The 19,810-nt window shown below is 43.4% G+C and overlaps 1 protein-coding gene across 3 annotated transcripts in view; it reads right to left on the bottom strand.

Moving 5' to 3' along the window:
• Positions 1-19,810, bottom strand: part of dscaml1 (Down syndrome cell adhesion molecule like 1) — a 106,022-nt gene that overhangs the window by 36,145 nt on the left and 50,067 nt on the right. For all 3 annotated transcript variants that reach the window (XM_086125026.1, XM_086125027.1, XM_086125028.1), the window contains exons 4-12: positions 9,675-9,821; positions 9,309-9,587; positions 8,163-8,438; positions 7,756-8,055; positions 5,337-5,479; positions 4,813-4,942; positions 2,376-2,654; positions 1,720-1,848; positions 1,299-1,478 (exon numbers count right to left, since the gene is read on the bottom strand). In XM_086125026.1, the coding sequence (XP_085981152.1) occupies positions 1,299-1,478; positions 1,720-1,848; positions 2,376-2,654; positions 4,813-4,942; positions 5,337-5,479; positions 7,756-8,055; positions 8,163-8,438; positions 9,309-9,587; positions 9,675-9,821 (1,863 nt within the window). The remainder of the gene's footprint in view (positions 1-1,298; positions 1,479-1,719; positions 1,849-2,375; positions 2,655-4,812; positions 4,943-5,336; positions 5,480-7,755; positions 8,056-8,162; positions 8,439-9,308; positions 9,588-9,674; positions 9,822-19,810) is intronic.

Genomic DNA, 19,810 nt, shown 5'->3' with positions numbered 1-19,810 from the left:
GCCACTGAACCAAATAGACAAAATTGAGGGAGGCAGAGGAGGGAAACGATTCAATCAATAACACTAATACCGAAAGGCGGGTGAGGGTGTGGGACGGTGTGTTTGGAGTAACCCCTTGATAGTGCGGGTATTTGTACACTTGTGTCAGCATGAGATAGTGTCAAACGTGTCAGAAATGAGCCGTTAACATCTCTTTTGCCGATGCGGCTGTCAGGTAATGTCATCATCCGGTGTGATAAAGCTAATATCACTGCGCCGCTCACTTCGTCTAGTGTGCAGTGCGTGCGTCGTCCTCTAGCACTCCCACCCATGCTTTATCATCACGCAGTCCATTATTGACAGCGAGGGCAGGCCGCGCCGATTGATTGCAGACAATGATTAAGCTCAAAGTGGTTTTGATTGTCTGTAGACAGATCCCTCGGGTTCGGGGGATCAATCGCTTACTTGCTCGACATTCTCACAACCTATTCAATAGAAACATACTGTATAGTCGCCTTTCGCAGGCTTCTTGCGGAGTTGTTTGTCTCATTTATACTGGCCTCACTATGAGTATTTATATTCATAAAAATATTAATCATATTATATGATATATATACATATATGTCATTCTTCACAGATGATAAAGAACATATGCCAGTGAGTATTACTGTGTTATGTGTCACCTTAGAGCACAGATGTCAAACTTAAGGCCCGGGGGCCAGATCCGGCCACCCCACCTCAATTTATGTGGCCTGCGGGAGTAAATCATGTGCGTCAACTATTTTGATTGTTGCTGAAATTTGTACCGAAATCGTCACGGGTAATAAATAACGTGGAGATTTTGCACCGGCCCGCCGAGAGAAGCTGTGACTCTGAAGTGCCCCGCGACAAAAAATGAGCTTGACACCCCTGCCTTAGAGGATTGTAAAACCGTAACACCAATGCTGTTTTTGGGGGGATTTTGCATTGTTTGTTAGCACTGAGCTGAACTGCACTATCTAAAGCAAAACTTTGTGCTTGTTTTAAATAACATGTTTAAGTGTGACAGTAAACTTCAACTGGGAATGGCGATAAACAGCGTGAAGATGAAAAACTTCTTAAAGTCAAAGCCGATATCCCTCAAGTCACTTTGATTTTGAATACTTCGAAAACCTGCAACCTAAGCCAGACAAAATATTGGTAATTTTATAACTATTAAAAAAATTGTAGCCTACAAGGGACAGTAAGGTGAAGCAGAGTATTTTTAAAAGCAGCATGGGGTTGCGTGTAGTCTTCTTTTGTAGTAATTTACTATTAGCAATAAGAGTTGATGTACTTACTCTTAACAGTAAGCGCCATGCTCTTGCTGATGTCGGAGCCCACCCCATTGGAGGCCTGACACAGGTAAAAGCCACGATCCTCCTCCAGGACGTGGCGGATGAGCAGCGAGCCGTTGTTCATGATCTGTATTCGGCCCGTCAGAGGCACGGGGTGGTACTGCTGTGGGTTCCCAATACCCGCTGAGCCAAAATACAGACGATAGAGAGAAAGAGAGAAATGGATACAGATTAAAACGCCGGGATCTCCCACAAGTAGAAGGCCACCCTTGACCGTCTCAAAATGGATGACAAGAGTTGTATGCACAAGTTGGTTGACTGGTGAAAATTTTAAATGGGAATTGCAAGGGAGTGCATAAAATACATGCAAGTTGCATGTTGTGGGTGGTGGTTGCAAAAGAAAGTTAAGAAAGTGATTTTGTACCTAGTGCACTTTTGCCGTGCTTCCACATGACCTTGGGAGGTGGGTATCCATCAACTGAGCAGTTTAGGATACCCGATTTCCCGTAGATTCCGTCTTGGTTGTTGGGCTGCACCACAAAGCGAGGAGGCACTGCGGGGTAATAAATATTGTTTTAGGTCCATAATTTATTGATTTCAATTAGGACTGCGAGATATGGCTAAAATTTATCGGGATATTTTTGCCAGATATCTGAAATTACGATGGGTTCAGTTAAAATGATTTTTTATTTTCTAAAACAAAAAAATCTATTTTTTTTTTAGATCTTACTGACAGAGAGGTAACAGAGCAAATAGAATACATCACCAAGCCCTAATATCAATGTAGTGACTTTTTTTTTTTTAAATGTCATGCACGTATGACAAAAGTATGAGATCATGCATCCATTGTACACGTTGTTGAACAGGACTACCACTTCAACTATTTTCTTTCAACACTAAAAATAATAACCTCTTCCTAAACTCCTAAAACTAAACTGTGGAACAGTCAAGGTAATGCGGCTGCTTTACTTGGCCCAGTGGAAATTCTAGTCGGTGGGAGTATATGGAGCTATTTCCTTTCATTTTGATTCAAACTTCGATCCTTGCCAAAACTCCACTCTGCTTCTGCTTCTTCCTCACCTGTGACAGTGAGCTGCCTCTCAGTGCTCACAGTGGCGGCATCGTTGCTGGCGATGCAGGTGTAGTTGCCGTTGTGCTTCAGTGACACCTTTGAGATCTGCAGGGAGCTCATGAACTCCTTGGTGTCGATGGTGATGCCCGACGAAGGCACGATCTCCTGGCCGTCCTTGCGCCACGTGATGCGGATGGGCATATCTCCGGATGCCACCACGCAAGCGATGTACATCAGCTTGCCGATGGAGGTCGGCGGAAAGTCAAATGGCTGGATCAACGGAGGAACTGGGTGGGATTACAGTGATTAAATGCAGGGGGGGAGGTGCAAGGTGGAAGGGAAGAGAAGTAGTGACATGACGTATAATCGTGATGGCAGTGTGTGATGAAAACAGAGTGGCGTCGAGACAATGCAAGGACAGGCAACAGGGGGAAATCCAGGGCAGGAGAGTGGCGGATGACGGGCAAACAGAGTAATGGAAATAAAGAGAAGAAGAGGACCAACCAGTTTGATGGTTGTTTAAATGAGCAAGGTGAGTAAGAGGTGAAGACGGAGATTCAAAGTCAGATATGAATAAGTGAAGGATGGGGTGTAGCGAGACGATGTGAAGGCAGAATACGGGGAGACGTGCCGATTTGCAGATGCGAGGGCATTGAAGGGACACGAGGTGGAGAGTCAGCGGTGCGTGGGGTGAGTGGGGTAGACGTGGCATGAGAATGAAGCAGAGAAGGGGGAGAGATAGAAGACAAAAAAACATCGTTAATAAATTCACCTCAACTAATGTCACCCCCTCCCAAATATTCGGAACCATTTTTGCCTGCATATTTACACCCACTAGCCAGTGTGCCTGTGCCCCCCGCCAACCTCTCCACTCCAACACGCCCTGCCCTGATAAAGCCAACTCATAATAGCTGCTCTAATTAGGACCTCATCCACAGGGGGAGAATGGTGTTGCTATGGAGACCGATGGTAATGATTCAGAGTTGGGGAGGGTGGCGGCGGTGGGGGTTACAGCTGAGACATCTGGGGGATTTAATCTGGACCTCATTAAAATTCATCTAATTAAATCAGAGACATGACGAGCACACATTCACACGTCTGCACATTGCAAACCACACGGAGGCAAACACGCTGTTTTTCAACACAGCCGATAGCATCCAAACGCGACAAACGAGACACACACAACAATGCGGGTGCCGCAGAGGGCAAAGTGAATAAACACGCAAGGTGACAAGTAGAGCCCAAACACATCCACCACGGATGTAAACACATGTGCTTGGCATGATCTCGCACAGATTTTATTCAAAAGCACTCGGGCTCCATTTAATTGCTGAGTGGATGCGAGAATCCACTCCGCCCCTTAATCAGGGGTTATTAGAGGCAATGCATACATGCTTTGTTCTCGTCCTGCTTTACTCACAACCTTTCTGGTCGACAGTTACACTGCTCATTACCCATACATTTTCCCTTTCCTATTATGAGCAAGAAACTTGAAGTTTACTGAATAGTAGGGAAACAAAATTCTGAAAGTTTTAAAACACTGGAAAACTTCCAACTACCCATCCATCTATCTTTCGAACTGCTTATCCTCACCAGGGTTGTGGGCGTGCTGGAGCCTCTCCTAGCCAATCGTAGACTGGAATAACTCAGTGTAATACAGTGGTGCTTTGTGATACTAGTGTATATTTGTAACTCAAATTATATCTTCCCATTGAATTGAATGGAAATGTCTGTAATCCGTTCTAGCACCCCCTCAAAAAAAAACATTTGTAATGTGATTTAAGTAAGCAAAATAGCAGTTGGCAGTACTGTGCCAGGGTCCTATTATTTTTTACTTTTTCAGAAAATATGATGTCTGGGTTTTTTTTGTATGGCATATATAGATCGAAAGGTTAATAGATTGACAGAAAGACAGACAGAATTGAAATTTTACATTAGACATTTTCTCTGCTTGATATATTGTTCAAGGATTTAAACAGATTCACATGAAACTATGTGCAGTGCAGTAAAAAGATTGATGCTGATTGATATTAGATTTTAGAAAGAAAGAATGTGTTGAATTTGTATTTATTAAATTTGAACTGGCCCGGCATCGGCGATCTTCAGTTGGCCTGACAGGTCATTTACTAGGATATAAAGAATAAACAGTTTGTGCAATATGATTATTCACTGCAGCTCCTGCTCATGCGTTTGACCTCAGTCAAAAGCTTGTAAGTCCAAGTGCCTAAAAAAACAACTGGTGAATGTGACCCAATGTGCAATTAATACAAAAAAAAAGTATGGCAGTGAAAAATATAAACAGAGTTGTGGGGATCCTATTTTCGCTTTTTGATTAGTTCTACAGTGTACAGTAAAATAATTTTCTGTTAAATACATGACATTACTTTTTGTATAAATTCCTGTGAGAACAAGCACGCACTTTTGTCTCAGAATGGAATGACTCACCTTTGACTGTGACGTATACAGTCTGCTTGATGAACAGCTGCAGTTGTATGAGCACACTACAGATGTACGCCCCCTCGTCCATCCCCTTCTGGACATCAGTAAGCTTCAGGGTACCGTTTTCAAACACCACCTGCAAAGCGTTACATAATGGTTAGTCAGGGCCAAACAGCTAAAACTTGCGCTCCCGTTTCTAATCTAGTGTATTCATGATAACTCAAGGCAATACATTTTCTTTTGTGACAAGCATTAATGTCAACGACTCGACTAATTTCACCATTTTTGCTTTGATTAAATACCCCTCCCCCCGCCCCCCGCCAAAAAAAGGATATAATGTGCAATATTAGAAATAAAAAGTCTTGCGATCAGTTGAAAGTGACACAAACATACTATACAAATATAAAGTTAATCACTGAAATAGTCTTTGTTATGATCCGGACAGAACAGAACTGTGACTGGACACTTGTTATCGATTTTGTGAAACCAATATTTGTCTTGAAATCTGCACCGAGCGTAGCTGACTTCACCTGACGATGGTTGTCAGGTAGCAGAAGCCCCTCCTTGTACCAGTTGATGGAGTAATATGGGTAGCCGATCACTCTGCAGTTTACAAAAGAGCTGCGTCCTGCCACAGCAGTGATGTTCTTCATTGGTCGAATCCTTGGATTGCCTGATTAACAGACACAAGAGAAGCCCGAGGAGATAGAGATAGAGAAAGAGGGATTGGACCACAAGAAGAAAAGAGAGGAAAAGAAGCTCATTAGTTGATGGTGTCTAACTTAGGTGTGGAATTTTTGGAGGGAAGGAGTTACAGGGGGGAGGTGATTGGGTTGTGGGTAGGGGATACGCAAGCGGGACAAGAGAAAGAGAAGTTTTTGTGACTCCAAATGCTTGGACCGCTAGCATTTCTTTTCGGCGCTATATAGCCAGCTCTCCGTTTTCTGTCACACTTGTCCTCATTTGGTTGTGGGTGATAAACAACTATCCAAAATCAAATTCACACCTATGAACGAGAAAGAGTCTCCCAGCCTGGATTGAAGTGCTGTGCCATAACACGTATCGGTCTGCCAATTATCAAGTACATGATGTAAAGGTCACTCAAAGCTTGCTGTGGTCGTGATGTTATATTTTCTTTCGATGCACCTGGATGAAATTACAGAGTGCAAGTGTACCTAGAGCTATGGACGGTAAATGGTTGTGACCCAAAATATCAGCGGTAGTCAATAGTTCCAACAATATGAGACAAAGAGAGACAGACCAATACAAAACAACAAAAGATTAGACTGGTCCAACAACACGGGCGCTGTGATCAGGAAGGGGCAAAAAACAGGAGTCACTCCTTAAGACCTTCTATGACTCTATGATGGCCTCAGCCATACATTATGGCATAGTCTGCTGGTCAGGCAGCATCTCAGCCCGGGACAGAGAGAGACTGGCCCAACTGGTCAGGTGGGCCAGCTCTGTTCTGGGCTGCTCCCTGGACACTCTGGAGGAGGTGGGCAACAGGAGGATGCTAGCTAAGCTAACAGCTATGATGGACAGACCCTCCCGCCCCCTCCAGGCCACCCTGACAGCACTGGGCAGCCCCTTCAGCCAGAGAGTGATACACCCGCGCCGCAAGAAGGAGAGGTACCGCCGCTCGTTCCTGCCGACTGCTGTCTGGCTATTGAATAAATGGTCCTGAAAACCTGGACTCACCCCCCACTCACCCATTTTTACTATGCTTATATTGATATTTTATATTTATATTTATTTATATACGTTTTGTCTTCTACTTCCTCCCTTTCATAATTTTTCGGCTGTAAATTGGAAATTTCTCCATTGGGAGACAAATAAAGGTTTACTTATCTTATCTTACAATTCAGAGAGAGAGAAACGGTGTCAATAGAGGACAAAAGTGGCCATCCCTCAATCATCCTTCACCTGTTGGCTGACTTTTCCATCTTCCAGTTCATCTTAGGTACATCTTTGTATTTGTCTCTCTTTCCACCTCTCTTACACGCCACCCTGCCTTGCCCCCTACCCCACCCAACTCGCTCTCCTCCATTTCTCAGTGTGTGCCGAGCTTTGAAGTCGCAGCTTTGACGAGCCAAAGATGTATTATTCAGCAGCACCGTCTCGCGAGCGCACAGCACAGACGCACTCTCAGAAAAAACACACAGAGATATACAGTATATCCACGTGTATTCTCAACAATGACTGCAGTTGTTGGCCCCCTGACTGGGATAAGTTGAGTGAATCCCATTTCTGTGAGTGGATAAGTACCACTTTTCTTTCGGTAGGTCCATGCCATGTGTCTGTCAGTTTTTGTTGCTCGTAGTGCTGAAGTGCTCTGGAAATGCTACGCATTGTCACTGCAGTGATTATTACAGCACGTCTCTTTGGATAAAACTCTCCTGTCACACCGGAGCATTTCACAAAAGAATGGAGAAAAGCACGGGTGGGAAAGAGAGAACAGCAGACTGAGAGCGAGATGTGTAGACAACGACGCGGCCGTGTCCATCAGGGTCAGTCATCATCCTGACAGGACCGGTCCTGTCACCAGAATTTACCACCACTGGATCCACACACTGGCACGCCTCTGATCATATCCATCTACAGGGCAACCATCTGCTTCATGCTCTTCTTCCCTTACAAACCAAATCTTCACTACACTCCATCCATCTTGGAATAATAATGAATCAAGTTAGTTGCAGTCCTGTTCCCTGATGATCTCACGAATGTCACATTGGATGGTTATTGCGAGTTTAACCAATGGTTTAATCCTCCAGTGACATTTTAGTGATAAAAAGATCACTTGAGACAAGAGGAACAGAGAGAAAACATGTATAAAGAGAGAGAGGTAAGAAGTTGAAGGGTAGAGGACAGGGTATGGGTCGGGGAGATGGTAGGGTTAAGGCCGTGTGAAGCCTTGAGTATGACTGATATTGAAAAGTAGACAGGCACCTCTTACGTTTATGCGCGCTTGGTACTCGGCGCTACCGGCCGAGTTTCGTGCGGCGCACCGATACAATCCTCCGTCGCGAATCTGGGGGTTGCTGACGTTGACGTAGCTCACGGTGCTCCCGTCGGAGTGCGTGTACTGACTGGCTCGCACGCGGGACAGGTCGCGGGCCACCGGCTCGTCGTCCAGGGTCCAGGTGATGGTCGGCGGAGGCGCTCCTTTGGCGGTGCACATCAGTGAAAACGGCTCACCCGGGACGACCACCTTCTCACTGAAGGAGGCCACAATACGTGGGGTACCATCTGAGGGAAATAGATGGACAAGCTATTCACCCCAAACTGCCCAAAAAAAAATTTGGGCAAATTTTTTCTCAAAATCGACATGCATCGAAGCTCTTGATGAAGCGCACCTTCCAGCAGTATGATGGAGAAGTCTTGAGCAGTCTGTGCCTTGCGCGTGGCAAAGCACTGGTAAGCTCCCGAGTGTCTTTTCTGCGCCGCCGAAATGAACAAAGTCTCGTTGTGACCGCCTTGGATGGAGAAGTGCTGGTCAGGCAGGACGGGTTCTGTGTTGCGGTACCACGACACGGAATAGTGAGGAGAACCCTGGACGGCGCAAGACAGGATGACTGTGCTGCTGATGCCCGTCTTCAGGTTCTTGGGGGACAAGGTGACCCGTAGGGGCTCTAAAGATGGAAGATGGAGAGTAATAGAAAGAGTATTCAGATTTGTTTTCTTTTTTCTTTCAAAAATATATAATGAATAAAATAAATTATTTTGGGGTCCCTTCAAGCTTACAGCAATCGGTATATGTTTTACAGGTAGAATATATGACTGTTTTAAGTTACTTTGTCCTTTAGAATTTAACTTTACAGCAGAGAATAATCTTTGCAAAAATCAATTTGACAATTATTTTTTTTCCTGTGGGGTGGGTGTTTGTCTGTTTTGTATTCAAATGTGTAGAACCCCCTCAACCCCCACAATGATAAAAAAAACGGCCCCAAAAAAATCTGCAGATTTCTGCAGATTTTAAAAGAGCTAGCCGGTAGATGAGTCAGTCAGGCATTTAGTTCAGAAAGCCCAGCAATATATTCAATGAATAATAGGAATGTGACAAACGCACAAAAGTGGAGCACTTTTGAAATGCAGTGATCTTTTTTTGGGTGGGGCTGTTTATTTATTACAAAATAAAAGGTAAAGAAAAAAGCTTGCTCCACCCTTTGAGTACCACACACCAAAGAAAAGGCTCCAAAAGCTGTATCGTTTTGACAATTATAATACAAAAGACTGTATCACACTGAGCTAATTATAGAGCTGTATGATTTTGTGTGTGTGTGTGTGTGTGTGCGTGTGTGTGTGTGTGCGCGCGCGCTTGGGTTCCTTCACACCCTGCCTGACCTGCCACTGGATGGCTTTTCAGTCACTGTATGTGGAATTATTGGACCGCTTAAGTCAATCATTGTACAAAGCTTTGTGATTGGTCACCAAGAAAGGAATTAAAGTGCACTACGTGTGTCAGAGAGGAGCCTTCAAAATACTCTGTTGGTGTTACCTACCTATGATGTTAAGGTGACCCGTCACCTCCTTAGAGCCGAAGCTGTTGGTGACCTCACAGATGTAGTTACCGCTGTCTTCCAGCCTCAAGTCCGAAATCGTGAGGCCCGTGATGCGGCGTGTCCAGCGGGAGTCTGCCGGCAGCGGCCGCCCATCCTTTAACCATCTGATTGTGGGGTTCGGGTAGCCGGATGCGATGCAGGGCAGCTCCACACTTTGCCCAACCTTCACCTCACCGGACTGGAAACTGTCCAGCACTGACGGGGTGGACTCCGTAGGGTCTGAAGGGGTGATGCAGGAAGACAACGAATACAAGGCACTCATTTATTGATTCGGCACGAGATGTGCCTGCCGAAAAAGTTACATACCCATAACAGAGAGCCTGGCTCCATTGCTCTGCCGAGTTTCACCACTGTACTTGTGCTTTGTGATACAGCGATAGGTGGACAGAGCATCTTCCTTCTGCACCGCTGAGATATACAGAGCTCCAAATGAGGTCAAGAAGAAACGGTTACCTGTGGTAGACAGGAAAAAGGAGAAGAGAAGACATTAGTTGGGGTCAGAAAAAGACTTTTTCATTTTCTGTGGCTTAACTGGTTCAGGGACGTAGGACTTCTTTTTTTTTGAGTCAGGCCACACATTTAGTCTATGCACAAAGGCACTACAGTACATGGGCGGAAGACTGTGAAAAGTATGCACACTTTGGATGAGTTTTCATTTTGAAGAACGTGACCTCAACCCAATTGAAACATTTGGACAAAATACAAAAGAAACGGTGCGCCAGCAAGGCCGTCTTTCAGGTACAGCAACAGCACACTCAGATTTCAAGATGAATGAACAAAACGTTGCCCCAACACACTCCAAAATCATGTTTCAAGTCATCCCAGATGAGTGGAAGTCAACGGACTAAAGATTTTTCTGTGTCATGGCCAACTTACTCTTTACTTTATTAATTGTGGTGTAAATGCATTCTCATATTCTACATATTTATTATGGAGAGGTAGAAAATATGTCACACCGATGACTTTTATTTTTAAATGCAGACAGCTGATACTGATGAGAGGTAATGCGAGCAGTCACGTGGGAGTGGCATTGCTGCGAGGTAACATCCTCACTATGGCAACACTCAAGCTGCCCACCACCATTTGCTCTCAACACGACATGCTAATTAATTGCATGATATCTATTATTCGATTTTTACATCGGAAAAAAATCCTTTCAAGGAAAAATGAGTTTTTTTAATGTGTGAGTCATATTGTGAAGGATACTAAATTCTGGTTCTTGGTGGATTTTTGCTGCTAACATCTCCTTTGTAAGACTCTTGGAAAACTAATAATGAACACAGATTTCAAAAGAAACAATGGAAAAAAAATAACGTAAAAGAGCCGACCACAGCACTTAGCGAAACACGAGAGCTTTTAAGATGTCCCATCCATCGAGAGAGATATGCACCGCAAAGAAAGATAGATGAGGAATAGAAGTAAAACACACCAGGGAAGTGTTAATAATAGACGTGCGTGTGTGTGTGTGTGTGTGTGTGTGTGTGTGTGTGTGTGTGTGTGTGTTACCAGTGCCATGCATTCAGGGGAGGCAGGTGAGGCTGTGCCTCCCCTGTCATCATGAGAGGAAAAGGAAAACAAATAATAAAATAAGACAATTATTAATATTTGTCCTCTGGACTATGATTTGGGTGTGGTTCTTAATGTATTTTGACCATTTTATTGTAAAAATCGCAGAAAATTCTGTATTTTCTGCTTAAACAAAGGTGTTGCATGAAATAAATTTAAACTATTTAAGCTTTGAAAAGCAACATTCAAAAATTGAATTTTGACCTGATTTGCGACATGTTTTATTGCAGCTCATAATTGTAATAACGGCTAATCTTTTTCGGCTTCATATTTTTCTACCCCCCTCTGGGGAAGGAGTGCCTCACCAGTCTCGAATCTCACCACACATCACACTGTATTACAGTAACTGCAGATTAATGTCATTTTCATTCCAGTTCTGGCCGTGATTCATTCACATGTCAATAAAAAAAAAAAAAAAAAGTGGGCACGTGCGTGCACGCGTGTGTGTGTGTGTGTGTGTGTGTGTGTGTGTGTGTGTGTGTGTGTGAGAGAGAGAGAGAGAAATGGAGGAGGAGTGGGGGAAGAGAGAGTGACAGGCGGGAAAAAATGAGGAGAGTGAGTTTCAGTGTTTGATTCTTTACGCTTGCCTGACTGCTTTTGTACTCCACACTAACCCCAAAGGGTTATTTTAGACAGCGCACACTTCAGGCTTTCTTGTAAGTTGCACATTGTTTGGTTACGCCAATGTGACCGCAAAGAGCGCAAGAAAATGTGTGTGTGTGTGTGTGTGTGTGTGTGTGTGTGTGTGTGTGCATGTTTGTTGTTGTTTGCTTTGCATGTTCTCATGTCTTTTTGCAAAGCTGACAAGACCGCGGTATTACACAGGTGGACTGACTGGAAATAAAGAGTGTGACATACCTACATTGTTACTTATTTACGCACACACACATTCATATACATAAATGGAGGTAGTCTTGCTTACGCTCATAGTTGAAAAAAATTCACGTTAGGTTCAATCAGGGGTGCCAGACTCATTTTTGTCACGGGCCACATTGTTGTTACGGTTTCCCTTGGAGGCCCGTTATGACTGTAAATTTTGTGAAACCATCTAAATGTTTCATCACCTCCACATATTACATATACAGCACACAATAAATTTCTGGATAGCCAGTTTTAAAATCAGAAGTCAAGAATAATGACTTGTTTAAACATTGTTTACATGAATGTAATAAGGGGATTGGTAATGAAAACAATTCTTGTAGTATCATATGTTATTATGGATTACATATGACAATTTGAAGTTTAGGTTCAGACTTTAAAGCAAATTAGAACTTGACACGCTTGATTTGCTTTTGTGGGCCACATAAAACGATGTGGCGGGCCAGATCTGGCCCCCCGGGCCTTGACTTTGACACCTGTGGGTTAAATGAAGATTGAAAAATGTCAATCGGTGTGAATGCTTGTTTGTTCATGTGCCTGATGTTTGGCTAGCGACCAATGGAGGGTGTACCCCACCTCTGGTCCAAAGTCAGATCACGACAAACAGGAAAGAAAATGGATAGATGGATCAATATACTAGATATAGGTGACTATTAAACGATCAATCAACTCGCTATGTCAGCTGTCACGAGTTGAAGCGACAGCCACAAAAACCATTCTCATGACACAGCTCTATGTAGAATGCAAAAAAATGCATTGATGTCTCCAAATATTCCACAATCTGAATTGACACGGGGAACATGTGGATTAAATGGGAAGACGGTTGATGGTAGGTAGGCAGGTAGGTTACTGTGGCCAGTGATGACTCACACTTCTATCAGTATTCATTGATGACCATCCAACTCTTTGTATCTAATATTTGACATTCGCCTCCCATTTACTACAGGAGGTGACCATACAGGTAAGGAGGACAGCAGATTGCGATTGATGAAGGGAGTGAGAAGGAAGATAAAGAGCAACATGTTTCTCGGACTGACAGGGGGACGAGAAGAGAGAGTGAGAGGGCTGACGGGGGGCGGGAGTGTGTGTGTGGGGGGGGGGGTGCGCGGGCCAGAGTGCAGTATACGAGTGAAAGTGATTCCTCCACGTCTTGATCGCATCTCCTTGTGGGAGATGCGATCAATTCCCGTCTAGTCTGCCAACGCCTCCGGGACTGTTATTGTTGTTGTTGAATGCATCTTTGCAAGCTTATGCATCAGAGACTGCGTTCCTCTAATTATTTCTCACTCGACCAGGGGGTGGGGGGGGGGGGGGCGGAAACAAAATTTTGAGGTTCATCCCAGCATGCCCTCACATCCTCCTTATTTCCTGACCTCTTCCTCCTCCTCTCTTATTATGTTTTGTCTTTTCTTCATGACAGCTCTTCACCAATTCTCCTCTTTGCCCTCAACCTCTTCCAGTCTCTGCCTTTTTTCCCCTTTTCATCTGTTCTTCTTTAGCAGGAGGGTATGTAAGTAATGGAGTTTGAGTTCAGCTGATTGGCCCGAGGTAGTGAGTCAAGACGAGGGCAGAGGAAAGCCCCCGCTGGATGTTTGTGTGTCTTTATGTACTGTATGTGCAAACGCACATGCAAATACTGAGATGGAAAGGCAAGGGCGTAGACAAAGGAGAGAAAAAAATGGATTGGGGAGCCACGAAGCATTGATATGTCTCTCTCCTAAAGTTGCCAGTGAGACAGAGCAACCTTTTTCGATAAAATAGGTGAGGTGAGATGAATGGTATGGATAGGAGAGAAAAAGTGGTGGGAGGGAAAAGGTGATGCTAAATATAGATGACTATAGCTGCCATTTTCAGAGAGTTACTGCCAAGATGAGGGAGCAACGCAAGGTGGAAGTCGAAAATGTTTGCGGTAATGAAAGGATACGATGAATATTGCCAGCACACAGGCTGCAGCCAAGGAAATTAAGAGGAAAAGACATATTTATTTTCAGATACAAACTAGTCGAGGGACAGAAGACCAAAATAGATGAAACGGAAGGTGGGCAAGGGAAAAAGGGAGAGGAAATGGCGTAAGTCGGGTGGGGGTGGGCTGCCATGCAAATGAAGGCGGCGCTGCAGCAATGCTAACGAACTGCAATTCACACTGTTGGACTCATTACTTATTTATGCTCTAAGGCCCCCAAGCCCCTCCCTTCCTGCAGCTTTCCTTCATCACCAGTTTTTTTTTCCCCTCTGCCTCATTTTTACCCATTTCCCTGCTTTCGTCCGGATCGTCACCCCCCCCCCCCCCCCCCGCCCTCGCTCGCTGTTGCTAGGGCCCACGCGCTCACATGACAACAGCTGGGTAGGGGGCACTGCGGTGGCGCGGCATGGCGCTACGTGTGCCAGTGTGCGCCTCACGTGCACGGCGATGTGGTGTGTGCGACAGTGTACCCTTCATCAGTGGTACAAAGAGAATTTAAATAATGGCGACGGGCATCCAAGTAGGGAAGAGAGGAACTGATGAATCGCTCGGTAATTGATTAGCAGGCCCAGATGAGAGACCGCAGAAGGGCTTTTGACTTGGCATTCTCTTCTTTGGCTATTAATTTAAAAAAAAAAACATTTGCATGTCAAGTTTTTGACTTTCAGGCGAGTACGGACTAGGAGTTGAGGACAAAAATGCGTACTAATAAACAAGAAAGTGTCTGCAGCCACATTCCTCACTACATAATCTTGCACTCAACAGTTGCAGAATTGCCTTAAAAAGTGCAAAAGTTCCACTTGAAAATACTGTGTGAGTAAATGAACGCAAACTACATAATGTTACACTGTCTTGTATTCTGCACAAACATATTAAATAATATTAATTATGAATGAAACCTCCACCTCATGTTTTTTCTGAGCATTTGGGGGTTCCAATGGTACTGTATTTTAATGTTGGCCATGATGGTGATAGTTTGAGAGGTAGATTTTTATTTTATTAATTTTATTTTTAATTTTTCTATTTTTGCTGTAAAATGTTTGAGAAATGTTGATTCATGGGCTGCAAAGGGAGACAGTCTAAAGAAGGAGTCGTGTATTTAAACGATGACAAAACTCCTTTCAACGCAGCGTTTCCATGCATCTGCGTGATGTCAGCATGCACTGACATGTGTTAGTATGGACCTTTGCCAAAACAGTTTTTGGGGATCTGGGAGTTTTCCTATACACAATGTTATACAGAATGGACAGATACATCCCATCAAATAAAATATGTGGTCACTGGCTTCTCCATAATTATCATTTTTCAATGGTGAAAACCAACGGAGCCACCTAAAGCGCAAAACTCTCTTCTCCACCCCTTTTAAACTCACTGGGAACAGTGTACACATTTTGATGATTGTTTAGTGCCCGCTCTTAGGATCTTAAATCGCTGACTTGTGAGCGCGGGATCGATTCCCACTCAGTAACGGTGTGAACGTGGGCGTGAATGTTTTTTTCATCTCTCTATCTACCCTGCGATTGACTGGCGAGCAGTTAAGGGTGTAGGCCGCCTTTCGCCCGAAGTTAGCTGAAATAGGCTCCGGAACCCTGTTCCGGATAAGCGGTGTTGAACATGCAATTTAGCACTGGCTAAAAAGACAGCTGCAAAGGGATGTGAATTAGGCAATGGAGAAAGAAGGCGGGTTGCATTCAATTTGCTCGCGCAGTGACTGAAATGTAAAATAGCAGCAGGATCAACAACAGAAAAGAAATCCACAACCACTGGAATATCCTCGCCGCTAAAAGCATCCACAGAACAGTGTGCGAATGTTGCATTGAGACTCGTTGTTTTGCTTATTTGGGAGTTTTTCTTATGATGGGTTTGTAGCCCTCCGCAGGCCACTGAAATCTTTTCAAAACACACCAGGCGGAGCCTTTAAATCTGAAAGAAATCGCGCACAACAAGGAGACCCTTGGGGAAGTATGTAAACAACTGAATTAAATATATTTCATTCATAAATACATTTTTTACCCACAATAATCAATTGGCACCACCAAAAATGAAAATTATTAAGTTGCTCAATTGCATTGACCAAAACTACGAGATCAAAACTTATTACACCAGTCCTAAAAGCTTAACACTGGCTTCCAGTCAGATGTAGAATAGATTTTAAACGTCGTCTACTAATCTATAAAACACTGAATGTTTTGAGTCCTGAATACATTCAGCAAATGCTCCTTGCATATAAACCCAGTAGGGCTATAAGGTCTGAGGACTCAGGTCAATTAGTGGAGACTAGCTTTCGAAGCAAACATGGTGAAGCAGCATTTACCTGATATGCTGCATTAAGCCTTCAGCTATTATTCCACACACGCAAGTGTCTCCTGCCCTCACCTTTGATTAAGGTCTTTGAAGCATTAAAGTCAATTTCAGTCAGCTGTTTTTGAAAGCTACTTTTTATTTCTTTACTTTGTTTTAATTTCTTTTTTTGTAAATGCATTCAATTGTTGTCAAATGTTTTTGTCTTTTTAAATAATTCTTAAGATACTTCTGACCTCTTTACTTTGCCTTTGAATGTCTTTCGCTGTTTGTTTGTGCTCTTGGTTGTGTGAAGCCCATTGAGTTGCCAAGCTTATGAAATGTGCTACATAAATAAAACTGCCTTGCCTTGCCTCATTGAGACTAATCTGTTGTGCATTTTCAGTATTGACAAGAATTTGGGAGAAAAAATAATAAAACGGAGCTTCTGAGATGAGGCAACTTAATGCCTGCAGATGTTATGATGTTTTTAACATCGCTAATTCATTTAAAAGTTAAAAGGGGGAAAAAAACATTCAGTGTGACTCACAAAACGTGTGAATGAGTAAAGAGATGTATGAGAAGTGGAGCACTCATAAACACATTCAAGGTCTGCTGTCATTCAGCACCATGGGCAGCGACAGCATTGCTCCAGACTGTGAAAAAACATCCACTGACTGTTAAGCTGCTGCAATTTTAGTATTTTGCTTGCGGTTAAAACAGAATGGTTAACTGGAATACTAGCAATGTGGGAAACAGACCCATGATGATGATGCCCCCTCCTCTCTCCATTGTGAACGCACACATGCTTTTTATAGACCCCGAAGAAATACTGAGGGGAAATATTTCTCAAAAGTCAAGCCAAACTGCGAGGATGTCTTTATGGGATTTCTTTTTTTATGATGCTACTAAAGAAGAATACAAGTGATGTCTAAAATGTAAATGTGAATACCTAACCATGGGAATAGAAACTGAACTGATTTGGCAGATTGTTATGATCAGGCATATTGAAAAAGACAGTTGAATACTATTGATATACATGTACATCATGTACGGGCACAAAAACATACTTGATGGAAAATGACTTGGGCGACAGTTAAGACCCAACGTGAAATGAACAACTTCAACTCTTGTGCAAAGTGCAGTCTGACTCTATGCATGGGTGGCGTTTTCCTTTCTTTTTCTTTGCACAGGTAGAAATGGGCATAAGGGAGCGTTTCTGCCATTGTGCCAGCCAATCGTAGTGGCTGGCCTAAATTGCATTTTAATCCGGGTGATCAAAGTGTACGTATGGCTTGGTATTGCGGCAGCGGAAATAAGACTCGCTGGGGTGAGTTCATGACAATGGCGTGCGTAAAGTGCATTTACGCAGGTAAACTGCAAGATCTCTCCTTGCGGATGATGGAGTCAACCACGCATGTGACGTGGGTAATTGGAGACAGCCTTGCAACTAGGACCATGCGTCCATGTGAAGCAACGCCCCTGCTCCTACACTATCATTGTGCAGCACGGTCAGGGAGGTGCTATTACAATATTTTCAAGATGATAATCATTGTCATTTATTTATTGAATTGATTTCTACAATGATTCAGACACATGTCTGCATAGCGCCAAATCCTTCTGCCTGCGCCTTGATGAAATAGACCCAAATCGCGTTACACTACCTATGCCACCACTTGGAGCTGCTTTTCGGTAGTCTAAAATTTGGTCTACTTTTTGTCACCAAATTGTGAGATGCGCTAGGAAGTTCGTCAACACCCCAGCAAGACGATGCATGTCTACCAAATACACAAACACACTACAATAAGGATGCACCCATTTTTATGCTGGGCGCACATGCGCCTCTCTACCAAATAAAACAGTGCCCACAAGTCTTTTTAATGTTTTACCCGAACAACTTTACAAAATTCTACCAACAAAGGGTGGCATAATTTTGAGTTAGTCACAAATCAGATTGCAACAACAACGAAAACAAACTTGGGGCTTCACTTCAACTTTTCCTAGTTTCAAGAAAACAATGATATGGAAACTTAACTTGGGCGACTCTTTCAACCACTCTATTTAACTAGACACTATACCTCTGTAAATTCAAAAAATATATAGATACAGGAATCCCTCGTTTGTCGCGGTTAATGGGGACCAAAACCACCCGCGATAAACGAAAATCCGCGAAGTAGCGACCAATTAACATATTTCAAAAAAAATTTAAAGTCCGCAAACGGTCCGCGAGAAGCTGCGAAAGTCAGCAAAACAACAGCGAGTCACATAGAGCAACATATACAGTACTGTACTCCATTTATATGAGAAAACCCCTTTTTTTTTTTTTTTAATGAATATGTTTGAAAAAATCCGCGATGCACTGAAGCCGCGATAAACGAACCGCGAAATAGCAAGGGATCACTGTATACTGTTGCAGCGTACTACAATGCAATGTCAACGTGAATGTAAATAATTCTTTAAACCCACCCCATGCCCTCTGCCCTCCACCAACCCACATTACAAGGGCAGATGAATGAAAATGAACCCCGGATGTCAAATCAATGGTTGCCCCCCCCCCCCACACACACACTTCTTTCCCCCTCAAACCTTTCCTCCGCAGCTATAATTTCCTTATTTTGATCTCATCTGTTCTGTCGTAGGGGCGTGAAGGAGTGGCGTGTTTCACAAAGGGAAATTGACACCTCGCGACAACAAGCTCCAAGCGTCTTCCTCCCTCCTCCTCCTCTTTCTTTCTCTCGCTCTGGTATGAAATGAACACTTGCTCCCATCTCCCCTCTATTCACATTCAAAGCAGTCTATAATAGACGAGTGCTGCTGAGAACATGTCAGCAGAAAAAGAGCCAGAAGGATGGTGATATTACTGCCACTTTTTTTTTTTCACTCAATGGTTGACAAAGGCCTGCATGAGGACTCGGAGGAGGTTATGCAAAAACAGCAGGAGGAGGTCAATAAAGAAGTTGCGGAATTAAACAGAAGAGACCCAGCAAGAATAAATGACAATATACACACGCCTTCCTGGTTGGTAGGGTTTTCAGGGGCAGTGTGATCTAAGGTAAGCTGAGTCCTAATGCCTCATTAAAAAGCCATGTTTCACTGTCAAATGCCAGCTGCCCAGCCTCCCCCCCTCCGCCCCCGCCAAGCACACACATGCCTCCTGTTCTAATATGAGGATTCCCTCAGTCCTACATCTCCCCTATGAGAACTGACTATTTTTTTCCTGTCCACACAATTTTCAACCCAAGAAACTTGGCCTGTGCCGACTCAATTATGTAATTTTCAGCTAATTTCACATTATTTTCCTCGGTTGTCACAAAGCAACAATACACAATATACAGTACATAGACATTTTATTCGCTTAGATGTTACTTGGTTTAAGGTGGGATATCTAACAGTCATTTGTTTGCATATATATTTTGTGCTTCAAAGCTTATTTAAAAAAAAAAAATCAAGTGGCACTCACAGGGTTAGAAAAATATGTGATCGGGACATTCTTATGAGAAAATCTCGTGGTCTTATCATGGTCAAGGTTAATTTCTTTAGCACATTTAAAAACAGTAAACACTGCTCAAAGTGCTGTCCATGTTAAAATAGGACACTCTGAAAAATCACAAAAGCAAGAGATAAAAATACATATTTAAAAACAGTACGCAAAACACAAATTATAAACAAAAAGAATCAGTAAGATGCAAATTGAAACAACAACGGCTCAGCTTGTGTTCATCATGAATATGGAGAGAGAAGTGTGAAGAGTGAA

Source organism: Hippocampus guttulatus, chromosome 12 (genome assembly GCF_054856545.1).
Source record: "Hippocampus guttulatus isolate MCC_2025c chromosome 12, RoL_Hgut_1.0, whole genome shotgun sequence".
Taxonomy (NCBI): domain Eukaryota; kingdom Metazoa; phylum Chordata; class Actinopteri; order Syngnathiformes; family Syngnathidae; genus Hippocampus; species Hippocampus guttulatus.
Note: the sequence above shows the minus strand (reverse complement) of the source record. Positions and strands in the feature narration are given on the sequence as shown.